Source organism: Pseudorasbora parva, chromosome 21 (assembly GCF_024679245.1).
Source record: "Pseudorasbora parva isolate DD20220531a chromosome 21, ASM2467924v1, whole genome shotgun sequence".
NCBI lineage: Eukaryota > Metazoa > Chordata > Actinopteri > Cypriniformes > Gobionidae > Pseudorasbora > Pseudorasbora parva.
Window position 1 is genome coordinate 9,698,248 of NC_090192.1, and position 13,678 is coordinate 9,711,925.

Here is a 13,678-nt window from a genome sequence, read left to right on the forward strand (position 1 = left end):
TGAAATAAAACTTTTCAATTTGAGTAACGTAACTATAGTAACAATATTTGTTCACTGACATTGATCACTGACATTGTGTATTGATTATTATTGAAAAATGACCAACTAACATTATGTGATATGTGAAATATTCCAGACTCAGGGCGTTCCAGATCCAGAAGAGCTGCTTTCTCTCAGATGGCTGGTCAGGAGATTTGGGGACCCAGTTCTGATGACCGCGATCCGCTGCCAGACCCGACCCAGATCCAGGCCCTTCCCAGAAATTTAGCACCTCCGTCTCTGTCTGAGTTTTCTGTTTTTGTGTCCACAGGTCAGGCTGACAGGAAGAGGACGCGGCAGAGCGACAGCCGACAGAGCTCAGATGATGATGAACATCCGCTCACTTCATCTTCATCTAAATGCTCTTGCATGGGTCAGAATAGTATTTTAATAAAGAAGTTATGGCTCCATTTCTATTTCTAATTTCAATGGCTGATTTGATGTCTAAAATTTTCCAGACTCAGGCCACTCCAGATCCAGGAGTGGATCGGACAGCTTTGATTGGTCGTGCCCTCCGCTGCCAGGTCAAGTTCCTGTCGAGCCAACAGGGACTTATAATGGCCGAAATGTTCAGGGTGCCGTGGAGGCGTCTATCCTGAACAAGATCTCAACAGGTGAGACTGAAATAAGGCTGGCCAGTGTAAAGTGTACAGACAGAGATTTTGCTATTTCATGCATAACTGCTTCAAGTTTTTATCATGGTAATGTCCGTTCACATTTACTGTTGCTCAGAACAATTTCGCTGAAAGTTTCTTAATTTTTTTGGAAAAGATTTGAATTGGACATTCGTCTAACATTTTCAGAACATCTAGAGAACATTCAAAAGTAAAGTTACCATAATGAAAAAGTATAAACTAGAACGTTCCTTTAACCAAGAAAAAATATGTTTTAAACATTTAGGGAACATTTAATTTTAATATTAGCAATCTTAAATTGTTCCCAGTGTTGCTAGTCATAATGGCATTTTTACCAGTGAGAATTCAGTTGTAGACATTTAGCACCTCTGTCTCTGTCTGAGTTTTCTGTTTCTGTGTCCACAGGTCAGGCTGACAGGACGCTGCAGAGCGACAGCCAACAGAGCTCAGATGAGGATGAACATCCATTCTCTTCATCTTCATCTTCAACTTCATCTAAATGCTCTTGCATTGGTAAGAATAGGCTTTTAATAAAGAAGTTATGGCTCCGTTTCTATTTCTGTTTTCAATGGCTGATTTGATGTCTGACATTTTCCCGACTCAGGCCATTTCGGATCCAGAAGAACTGCTTCCACAGATTCTTCGCTGGGCATCATGTCATCCTTGTCCCTGAGCAGCAGAGGCTCAGTCAACGTCATTTGGAGGTGGAGTGGCGATGAATCGGACAGCCGAAGGGAACAGGGCAGGTCTGACAGCTTTGATTGGTCGTGCCCTCCGCTGCCAGGTCAAGTTCCTGTCGAGCCAACAGGGACTTCTAATGGCCGAAATGTTCAGGGTGCCGTGGAGGCTTCTCCCCTGAACAAGATCTCAACAGGTGAGACTGAAATAAGGCTGGCCAGTGTAAAGTGTACAGACAGAGATTTTGCTATTTCATGCATAACTTCTTCAAGTTTTTATCATGGTAATGTCCGTTCACATTTACTGTTGCTCAGAAATTTTTTGCTAAAATTATTATTATTATTTTTGTTTAGAAATACTTTAATTGGACATTCTTCAGAACATTCAAAAGTAACGTTACCATAAGGCAAAATTATAAAATAGAATGTTCCTTTAACCAAATTTAAAAAAAAATTGAAACACTGAAAAAACTGGACGTTTTGAACATTCAGGGAAAATTTAGAAATAACGCTTTCTTAATTTAATATTAACATTAGCAAAATGTTCTCAATAAGCCAAAATCAATTTTTGAGCAAGTTCATAACCAGCCAGTGTTCAAAATGATCTTCTTACCTTAGTCCGATTCACAGCGGTAAGCTTGTAATAATGTTTTATAATTTGAGTGGTACTGGTGGGTTTCTGCTGGAAATTCGAGGATGTCTTTGTGTCTTTACGTCACATCTGTATAAAGAAGGAGTCCGGCTAGTAGTAGTATCGCATCTGAGGATGCTGCAGGTGGCGGATCATTTATAGCCTTTACTCACAGCAGCTGAAATAATTAAACTTGTCATTTTGATGGCGGATTGTAATCCAGAAAGGTCCAAACGACAATCACCAGTGACAACTGGAGATTCACTCGTAGTCAAAAGCAAAAGATTCGTCTGTACAGAAATTGAAACCTGCAGGAAACGCTAAAACACGCTAAATACATGTAGTCACGCAATACTGATGTTTTTAGCATGAACAATTTGAGAACAAAGTTTTGCAGGGAATTTTTTTTTTTTGTCATAAATTTAATGGAATTGTTTTTAGATACTTCACCTTTAAATTCATGTTTTTATAATTCGTGGAATTGTTAATTTGCAAATCCTTAATTATTCATCATAGCCCCTAAGCTAACTGAGTAGCTACAATCAATTCATTCAGTTTATTGACACCCCTTCCGTTAAAAAAATATAGGCGTTTAATTCAGATCTATTTCATTGATTTGATTTAAAAGAATCCATCGGAAAAGTGAAGACAACGTTTTGAAGTTTTATTTTATTCATATAGCCTAAAGATAATTTTATTTGGATAATTTTGTTTTATTACCATACAATATTCCTAACACTTCTACCTCTGTAATATTTCAGTCCGGATCGGCCCATGACAGATTAGTTAAACTGTTAATAACTTAAATAATCTGTTAAATGTGTTTTGAGTACAAATATTTCTTATGATTAAATTAGCAATTTTAATATTAGCAATCTTAAATTGTTCCCAGTGTTGCTAGTCATAATGGCATTTTTACCAGTGAGAATTCAGTTGTAGACATTTAGCACCTCTGTCTCTGTCTGAGTTTTCTGTTTCTGTGTCCACAGGTCAGGCTGACAGGACGCTGCAGAGCGACAGCCAACAGAGCTCAGATGAGGATGAACATCCATTCTCTTCATCTTCATCTTCAACTTCATCTAAATGCTCTTGCATTGGTAAGAATAGGCTTTTAATAAAGAAGTTATGGCTCCGTTTCTATTTCTGTTTTCAATGGCTGATTTGATGTCTGAAATTTTCCCGACTCAGGCCATTTCGGATCCAGAAGAACTGCTTCCACAGATTCTTCGCTGGGCATCATGTCATCCTTGTCCCAGAGCAGCAGAGGCTCAGTCAACGTCCTTTGGAGGTGGAGTGGCGATGAATCGGACAGCCGAAGCGAACAGGGCAGGTCTGACAGCTTTGATTGGTCGTGCCCTCCGCTGCCAGGTCAAGTTCCTGTCGAGCCAACAGGGACTTCTAATGGCCGAAATGTTCAGGGTGCCGTGGAGGCTTCTCCCCTGAACAAGATCTCAACAGGTGAGACTGAAATAAGGCTGGCCAGTGTAAAGTGTACAGACAGAGATTTTGCTATTTCATGCATAACTGCTTCAAGTTTTTATCATGGTAATGTCCGTTCACATTTACTGTTGCTCAGAACAACTATGCTGAAATTTTCTCTTTTTTTGTGTGTGAAATATTTTTATTGGATATTCGTCAGAACATTCAGAGAAAATTCAAAAGTAATTTTTCCCATAATGCAAAATTATAAAATAGAATGTTTCTTTAACCAAGAGAAAAGCATTTTTGAAACATTGAAAAAAACTGGACGTTTTGAACATTCAGGGAACATTTAGAAATAACGCTTTCTTAATTTAATGGTAATGTTAGCAAAACATCTCAATAAGACAAAATCAATTTTTGAGCAAGTTCATAACCAGCCAGTGTTCAAAATGATCTTCTTACCTTAGTCCGATTCACAGCGGTAAGCTTGTAATAATGTTTTATAATTTGAGTGGTACTGGTGGGTTTCTGCTGGAAATTCGAGCATGTCTTTGTGTCTTTACGTCACATCTGTATAAAGAAGGAGTCCGGCTAGTAGTAGTATCGCATCTGAGGATGCTGCAGGTGGCGGATCATTTATAGCCTTTACTCACAGCAGCTGAAATAATTAAACTTGTCATTTTGATGGCGGATTGTAATCCAGAAAGGTCCAAACGACAATCATCAGTGACAACTGGAGATTCACTCGTAGTCTTTAATTCAGATGTATTTCATAGATTTGATTTAAAAGAATCCATCGGAAAAGTGAAGGCAACGTTTTTAAGTTTTATTTTATTCATATAGCCTAAAGATAATTTTATTTGGATAATTTTGTTTTATTACCATACAATATTCCTAACACCTCTACCTCCGTAATATTTCAGTCCGGATCGGCCCATGACAGATTAGTTAAACTGTTAATAACTTAAATAATTAGCAATTTTAATATTAGCAATCTTAAATTGTTCCCAGTGTTGCTAGTCATAATGGCATTTTTACCAGTGAGAATTCAGTTGTAGACATTTAGCACCTCTGTCTCTGTCTGAGTTTTCTGTTTCTGTGTCCACAGGTCAGGCTGACAGGACGCTGCAGAGCGACAGCCAACAGAGCTCAGATGAGGATGAACATCCATTCTCTTCATCTTCATCTTCATCTAAATGCTCTTGCATTGGTAAGAATAGGCTTTTAATAAAGAAGTTATGGCTCCGTTTCTATTTCTGTTTTCAATGGCTGATTTGATGTCTGAAATTTTCCCGACTCAGGCCATTTCGGATCCAGAAGAACTGCTTCCACAGATTCTTCGCTGGGCATCATGTCATCCTTGTCCCTGAGCAGCAGAGGCTCATTCAACGTCCTTTGGAGGTGGAGTGGCGATGAATCGGACAGCCGAAGGGAACAGGGCAGGTCTGACAGCTCTGATTGGTCGTGCCCTCCGCTGCCAAGTCAAGTTCCTGTCGAGCCAACAGGGACTTCTAATGGCCGAAATGTTCAGGGTGCCATGGAGGCTTCTCCCTTGAACAAGATCTCAACAGGTGAGACTGAAATAAGGCTGGCCAGTGTAAAGTGTACAGACAGAGATTTTGCTATTTCATGCATAACTGCTTCAAGTTTTTATCATGGTAATGTCCGTTCACATTTACTGTTGCTCAGCACAACTTCGCTGACATTTTTTTTTGTTTTAGAAATATTTTAATTGGACATTCGTCAGAACATTTTCAGAACATTCAGAGAGAATTCAAAATCTAATTCTCAATAAGCCATGAACTCAGTGGTACTTGTGCTGTCTGACACACACCCGAAACTTGCGCACAGAAAGCCGCTTCTCAGACGGCAAACAATCCAGAATAGAATTCTATTTCAAGACTTTTTGCTTTTGAATTGTCAAATACACAGAAAATTGTCAAACTGGCTGTCATATTACAGAGTCGGTTATGGCATAAATAACACATAGCTATGCATTTAAAAATTAACGTTTATTTAAATATATTGTATTTAATATAACATAAATATATTATATTTGCCATTACCAGAACTGATTTGGTCAAATGAAGCCAAAAAGATCAGATAAAGCAAGAAAAATAACTATATTGTGACCACTAATATTTGTAAAATAAGATTTTGGGACATTTATGCAGGCATTATCTAGAAATCAGGAGGATAGCCTGGAAGTATTTCCATTACTTTGGATTTATAACATTACAGATGAAAATGTCAAAGTTAAATGTAAGTTATGTCATTATATCGTTGCTTAATTTGACGTCATTCAAATGAAAATCTTCATTTCAGAAAATCCTACAGAATGTGGGAAAGGGAAAAGAATTCGTTCTTTCTTCAAGAGGGTATGGAAGGCTATGAAGAGTTCTGTCTGCTGCTGTTGTCTCAGTAGTGCTGTGGATGTTGTGGAGCCTTTTTCCCCTGATCCTGAGCCATCATCATCTGCGTCAGATCCCTCCGGCGTCAAGCTAAATGATGGTAAATCGCTGATCATTATTTCTCCAACATCGTTTTAAACAGTATTGTCATCTTGTTTTTCACTGAAAATAATGCTTATGGCTTGTTTTGAGGAAATATTCAAAAAAAAAATTTGTAGGTCATATATTTCTCATATTTTTCTGTTTGTTTTTCAGAGTCTTTTGAGTCTCTCTATAATGTGGGAGAGATGCTTGGATCCGGAGGATTTGGCAGCGTGTACAAGGGAACACGCAAATTTGATGGCAAAAAGGTAAATCTGACTGAATTGTTCAAACATTTTGCTCTTGAATGCATCAAAACATATTTCAAACTAACTTTCTTTTTTGTTGCAGGTTGCCATCAAGCAGTTAAGCAAGACTGAAAACAATCGTTATCTCTATATTGTAAGTTGGCCAAAACCTGAATATGTATTTAGTCGTTTCAGTGCAGATTACTGTAGTTAATACACCCGTAGAAAGCATTAAGTGTAAATGTGATTGACAAATAAGCCTAGAGGCACCAAATAACTTTGAGCTGAAAAGGCTCTTTTGAATGTATCTAAAAAGATACTTTAAAAAAAAAGGACTTTTTCAAAGATACTGTGATATATTTTCTTCATATTTTTACTCAGCTAACCTTCTGATTAATATTTTTCTCTAGCCTGGGCATCCCAAACCTCTCGTTACAGAAGTGGCGCTGCTGCTGATGATGAGGCGAAAACCCATAAGCCCGCTCATCATACAGCTATACGAGTGGTTTGAACATCCTGGAAAATTCACTCTTGTTATGGAGTTCCCGGAGCCTTGCATGAGCTTGCGGGACTACATCGTTCGTAAACCCATCCTGTATGAACCCACAGCACGGTTCATCATGCGACAGGCTCTGCTGGCAGTACAGGTCTGCATCGAGCATGGTGTTTTTCATAATGACATTCATGCGGAGAATTTCCTGTTGAATGAAAGGACGTTGGAGCTCAAGCTGATAGACTTTGGCTGCGGTCAGCTATTTAGCAGTGATGGCTACGAGAGCAGAACATACGCTGGTGAGCATTTTGAGAGTGTGAAAACCTGAATGTAGTGACTTATTATTAAATGCTTTAAAAAAAAAGCTCATCAATGTGCAAATGTCTTGTTTACAGGACTACCGTATTACTGCCCACCTGAAGTCTTAACAGAACCTCGTTTCCACGCCGTACCAGCAAATGTGTGGGCTCTAGGAGTGCTGTTGTTCACTATGGTGCACGTATTTCATCCCTTTCCCAATTGGAAACAAATCACAGAAGCCAAAATTCCATTAATGTACCACAACTTATCCAAAAGTGAGTGAATCATATTGACAACATTGATAACACACACACACACACACACACACAAAGCAAAGGCTCTGAACAGAAACAGTTAAAGATGAAGTATGTAAGATTTTTTTATATATAGCTCAACGTATAGCGAGAGTTTGGGGCGTGGCTACTGTAGCAGGCGGAGCAATGGGAAAAGAAATTTAGCTAAAGAAGTGAAAAACAAAATTCGCTGCATTTATACCTTACACAGGTCATGAACATGTCAAAGTGAACAAAGCATTGTGATACAAAGCACGCTTCAATAATAATAATAATAATAATAATAATAATAATAATAATAATAATAATAATAATAATAATAATAATAATAATAATAATAGATTTCATTTATAATGCAATTTTTATTCCGAAGAATCCCAAAGTGCAACAAAGGGAAAAAATAACAAAAAATTAATAACAAGTAAAAATACAGAACAATACAAACAATCAACCAACAGAGAAAACTGAACAGAAACTGAGCTGATGGTGAACAGAAAACAGAGCTAATGATATATCATAGTCATGCTCCCGTTCAGAAAGATACATTTTCATAAAGACAAATGCAACACCGCTGAAAGTATTCCTAATATGTTGAACCTTAAACAAGAGCTGTGTTTGTGATGTTGGGGAAGACGTAATGCACAAAAGGGGCCGTTGCAAGGTTTTTTGAAAATATTATTTATTTTGTAATTCCGGCCTGTGCCACTAGTGTGACAGAAACTACATACTTCACTTTTAAAGTAAAGCTGAAGAACATTTTACAGTATAATAATCATGTTTTAGATGCTGTTTTCATAGATGAATGACTAACTCCTTATTAAAATTTGTACAGAATACAGGGATCTGATTAGCCAGTGCCTAGCCCGGGATCCAACTAAACGGCCAACGTTAGAGCAGATGTCACGACATAGATGGATGAGATGACCTTCTGTAGATTGGAGAAGTTCAGGAGATTCACTCGATCAGTGATTTCAGCAGGTGTGAGGAAGTGTAACAGACAGAGTAGGATTATTATCATTTGTCTTATTTCAAATTTGCGTTCTTGTTATAGTCAAGTCACCTTCATTTATGAAGTGCTTCATACAATACAGATCATTTCAAAGCGGCTTTACTGTAATAAACAGGGAAATATACAGTGTAATAAACTCTAAAAATCATGATTCATGAGTTGACTTGTTCATATAATCTTTGTATTGAATAGGAAACAACATACTTGCTGTCCTTGGTGGAGGGCTTGAGCTCGAGACTTGAGCCGAAGCCTGATGTCCAACCCCAACCTGACTGAGAACTCAGAGCCTGTCCACGTCTGAGCAAGAACACGAGAGACTGCAAGACTGGGAAGAAGTCATCAGTCATCACAGCCACATTTGCTTTGATTTTAAACGTCAAGACAAGTCATCTTTATTTATATAGCGCCTTATATACGACCGATCTTTACTCACAGCAGCTGGAATATTTAAACTGGTCATTTTGATGGCGGATTGTAATCCAGAAAGGTCCAAACGACAATCATCAGTGATAACTGGAGATTCACTCGTAGTCAAAAGCAAAAGATTCGTCTGTACAGAAATTGAAACCTGCAGGAAACGCTAAAACACGCTCACGCAATACTGATATTTTTAGCATGAACAAATTGAGAACAAAGTTTTGCGGGGAAAATTTTATTTTTTTCTCATAAATTTAATGGAATTGTTTTTAGATACTTCACCTTTAAATTCATGTTTTTATAATTCGTGGAATTGTTAATTTGCAAAGCTTTAATTATTCATCATAGCCCCTAAGCTAACTGAGTTGCTACAATCAATTCATTCAGTTTATTGACACCCCTTCAGTTAAAAAAATATAGGCATTTAATTCAGATGTGTTTCTTTTATTCTGTTATTTGATTTAAAATAATCCATCGGAAAAGTGAAGTCAAATTTTCCAAGTATTATTTTATTCAGATAGTTAATTTTTGCTTTACTACCGTACAGTATTCTGAACGCTTCTACTTCTGTTAAACGTCATCAGTCGCTGCCCAATACTGTTCCATTTCAAAGTTTACATCTAGCCAAGAATAGTTTAAATCCCCGGATGTGTCCTTTTATCAAGGATGCATCAAGAGGTGACTTTAGCCGACTTGAGACAGACAGGTATCCCAGAATGCATCTCGTGCCAAACAACAAGTGTCATTAGCAGAGGAGAAACCCAGTGTAATTTAAAAATACTACTGTTAATGTTTCACTAAATGTACTTGTTTAAAGTTCAAACCTGTGGTTTATTCATAAAGAGATCGCCTATTTGAATTTGATCTGCCGTTTTCAGAGTTGTGAGATCCAGTTGATCACCGGGCGCTCAGCGCTCTTTAATCCCTCTGAGAGCAGCCTTTCTTCAGCTAGTTCTTCTGATGTTTGCCGCCTGACTCTGATGTCTCTGTAGTGGTTAAACATGAGATATAATTTGTCTAACTGGCAAATCATTTTGGCTGAGCTTGAGCAAAGTGAAGTTTCATAACTTTGTATTTTTAGGCTTGTTTAATAGTTGTAGCCTACTAGCACTGACTTTGTATGTTTGACTGGATTGTTTGCTTTATTTCTTGTATAGCTTCTTATACCCTTATAATGGCTATTTGATCTTACATAAACTGGCATTTAACAAAAAGAGACTTTTTTGTTATATTTAATTTTTTACACTGATAAATATATATGCACACTTATTGTCTGAACCACATATTGTTTTATATATTTTTTAATAAAAAAAGTAAACAAAAAGCGGCAGGGTTGTTTTTTATATTTTGTTTTGTCATAAATATACATGCAGTGAAGATAATAAAGGTACGCATTACCTGAACCACATTTGTGTGGTTATTAATATGTTTAAGATTGTTTTAAATGAAAATGAAATGAGGCAGAGTGGTGTTTTTTAATACTGTAGTTTAAAATACACATACAGAGATATAGATAACAGGATTAGAGCGAGCTGAGTGACGCGATGAAGAACGCGCTGCAGCACGCAACAGTTTCAGAACCACGTCGTCCACAGAACCGTAAGTTAGCCGCGCTACCCATTCACGTGATTTTCTTTCGTTAAATATAAGCTTTCACGGCAGTTTTCACGTGGATTTTAATCGGAGCGATGTCTACAATATTTAACAACAATACTTTTTAATAAAGTCACTTTTCTGTTCATTCTGGTCTGAGATGAAACCTGGATGAAACTAGTGATCGACCCATATATCGGCGCCATCTTGTGGACGTTTTTAGAATTCCATACGCGCGCCATTAAAGGACAGCGTGAAGGGAGATGATGAGTCAACAGCGGTGTTCAAAGGTAAAATAACCTGAATCCCTCAATTAATCAACTTTGTTTAACATAACAGTAATGCACAATTGAGATAACCTCAAATAGGATGTAATGAGATGATGGTATAGTTATGTAGTTGGCGCTAGGTAACGTTAGAGGCGAACTCACTGACGGAGTCAGTCAGATAATCCGTCATCATGTCACAATAAAGATGTAACTTCACATGAATGAAATAAAACAGCCATGAATGAGAGCATGTTGAAAATAAAAGCGCCAAACTTATTTCTCTCTCTGTGTTAATTCTCAGTCGCATTGCTCCCGCATATAGGCTAGTCACTGTATGTAAACAAGACCGACTCGTTTAAAACTCCTTAAATTATATTAACGTCTGCTATATAACTTCGAATTAATTACAGCTCCCTGAAAATTAATTATTATGCCTATCTCCGCAAGACGTGTAACGTTAAGTTAAACGCAGAGATGAAAACAGCGCTCTGTCATCAGCATTTCATAGACTGGCACAAACATTCATTTTGATACCGTAGATGAGATTGACACTTTAAGAAAAGTAAACAAACCAGCGAATACAGCATAGCTTTTACAATGTTTGCATATTCCAGAGAATATTCACTCTTTAGTCTATTAAACACATAAACATTTTAAAACTGTAGTTTAAAATGAATTATTATATTTATGCTCATAGTTATGTGGAGTTGATAGACTCAACTCTCATTTATGTTCTCCATTTGAAAACATTAGACTATATAAATGCCTGTTGCCTGTTGTTAATATGGCCTTATTTATAAATAAAAAGGTAAAACAGCATTAATGTTAAAAAGACTTTGCACTGTATTAAAAAAAATCAGACTATTTAATGATGTAAATGTCTTGTTCTGTGTAAGCGAGTGAAACTGCAAAAATGACTCTGAAAAAAAAAGCTCAGTTCAGTGCTGTTGCTGTAATTGTAAAAAACAGAAATAGCGCAATAAGTAAATATCGGCTCTATATTATCGGTTATCGACACATAAGCATACAAATAATCGGTATCGGTAAAAAAACAAAAAAAAAAACAATATTGGTCGATCACTAGATGAAACGCTGCTTGTCAATCAACAGTCATGGGAGGGGTGTCCGACTGTGTGGCGTTGGCTTGATTTGAGACAGGAACACATATAAGGAGATTAAAAAAAACACTGGATGGATTTTTTCATCATTATAGGACGGTTGTGTACATGCACTGCCAACACACATTTCCATACAATCAGCTTTTAAAAGTCCATGTACAATTATATGACCCCTTTAAATCCTGATAAAAAATGTTTCTCTTATAAAAATGTGTTAATCAATTTTCAACCTGTCCTGATTTGTTGTCATGTTGGTAGTGTTTGTGTGTGTGTGTGTGTGTGTATATATATATATATATATATATATATATATATATATATATATATATATATATACATACATGGGCGTCGGAACCATTGTGTGTGGGTGGGACAAGACCCACCCACTTTTTAAGACCAATGATATTGGACCCACTCACTTTTATCATCTCTAATTCAGCACATGTCTGCTTACATTGACTACCCTTTAACCGAGAAACTTATTAAGAAACTTATTATTAAACACATGTTAAACGCTTTATTTCCCCTTTTCTAATATTTTCTATTTTTTTTATTGAAAATAAATACCTTTCCGGTATTTACCTTTCCGGTAATTTGAACCCGCATTTGGCGGGTTGGTTGGCGGGTGTTAATTGAGAACCCTGTTCATAGTCATCCTGTTTGATATTGAGACACACACAGATGCTTTTCAGATTTTCCATCGCAGCTTTCTCTCCATATTCTTTGCAGCCTTTAATACTCTGGATCCTTCACTGAATACCAGAAATAACTCAGTCCGGCTAAACATGTACTGTGAACAACTGAACACTTTTGTGACTAAAAGTTTTCTAAAAAGTATTTCCTTCTCAAGCAAGACAGTATTTGACTCAGTAGAAGCACATTGGGAGTGGCTTTGGACTGCACCATGCCCAGTGCATTATGGGTGTTGAGGTTTTCTGACTTGTTTGCCTAAAAGCCTTTCTACTAGCCTGGATGCCAGCCGAACTTAGCCCCGCCCACAATATTTTTAGGTTGGGCAGTTCGGTCTGCCCTTGCTCCATAGAGGAGTAATTATCCCCGAACAAAACACGCCTCATAATCACAGCCCAATGGAGCAGTTTCAGACTCATATTCATACTAGAATTGAGTATGACCACGTCAGGCTACCTTTCTACTGCATAGGCAGCCAACTTTTATTTAAATCCCATTTTGCCAGCAGTGAATTACCCCTTTGAGTACACGTCACTTGGTTTGATCATATGGGTTGTGGATGTCATTTCATGTTGAGCTTTATTTAATGGGGCCTTTTTTATCGTTTTATTTTTTTCAGGGAAAGATGGAGCTGACTTTGGAGATTGAGAAGGAAGCAGATGGGAGACCTGCTGGAAAAGGCAGAGATGAGCCCAATATGAATCCGAAACTCTATATATAATATAACCTTATTATTATATACATATAACCTTATATGGAATCGTTTCCTCTGAACGGTTCACCTAATAATTGTCATCTGATGTGAATTAGCAATCAAAACACGTCTATATAAAGCAACTACCTAAAGGCTGAGGCACTGACAAAATGGCTGGAAAAAAAAAGATACCTTTCAAAAAGACAAAATCAATCACGACGAAATCAATATCCTATTCTATCCTATCCTATTTTTCCCAGTCTTTGAAGTATGTTTTATACATTACTTATTTTATTCTTTTTTTTTTCTTGCACTTGAATAAAGTTAAAGGTGTAATCTGCCGGTTGTCCTGTAGGTGACCTCATAACTCTCTCTTCTTACGATACACTTCACAATTACTCCAGAGCACTCGATCATTTGTCTAGTGCTACTTAAGTTAGGATGCTTTTGGGAAACAGATCTTAATATTAAGATCACTCGTACGATTGTTTTTATGATCAACTTAGGCTTACGATGCTTTTGGGAAACGCAGCTCTGGCTGACAGGTGGTTGTCACGACAACAATGTAGTTTAAGAGGGCACAAGTTCGCGTTCATTTACACTGAATCAAAACCGTTTCTATGTCGCCTTTGATACCAGGGGCCGTGGTGGGTCAGAC

At 37.3% G+C, this 13,678-nt stretch overlaps 1 protein-coding gene across 2 annotated transcripts; it reads left to right on the forward strand.

Annotated features, from left to right (window-relative positions):
- Nucleotides 1-4,891: 4,891 nt before the first annotated feature.
- Nucleotides 4,892-9,935, forward strand: LOC137056033 (serine/threonine-protein kinase pim-2-like). Of its 2 annotated transcripts, none has more exons than XM_067429981.1 (7): nt 4,892-4,975; nt 5,730-5,915; nt 6,071-6,165; nt 6,248-6,298; nt 6,555-6,936; nt 7,033-7,212; nt 8,063-9,935. In XM_067429981.1, exons 1-7 carry the CDS (start codon nt 4,942-4,944, stop codon nt 8,152-8,154), a joined length of 1,020 nt encoding a protein of 339 aa, XP_067286082.1. In that variant the 5' UTR covers nt 4,892-4,941; the 3' UTR covers nt 8,155-9,935. The 2 variants fall into 2 exon arrangements, with proteins under 2 accessions (XP_067286082.1, XP_067286083.1); XM_067429982.1 differs by having other exon boundaries at nt 4,893-4,975; nt 8,432-9,579.
- The last annotated feature ends 3,743 nt before the right edge of the window (nt 9,936-13,678 follow it).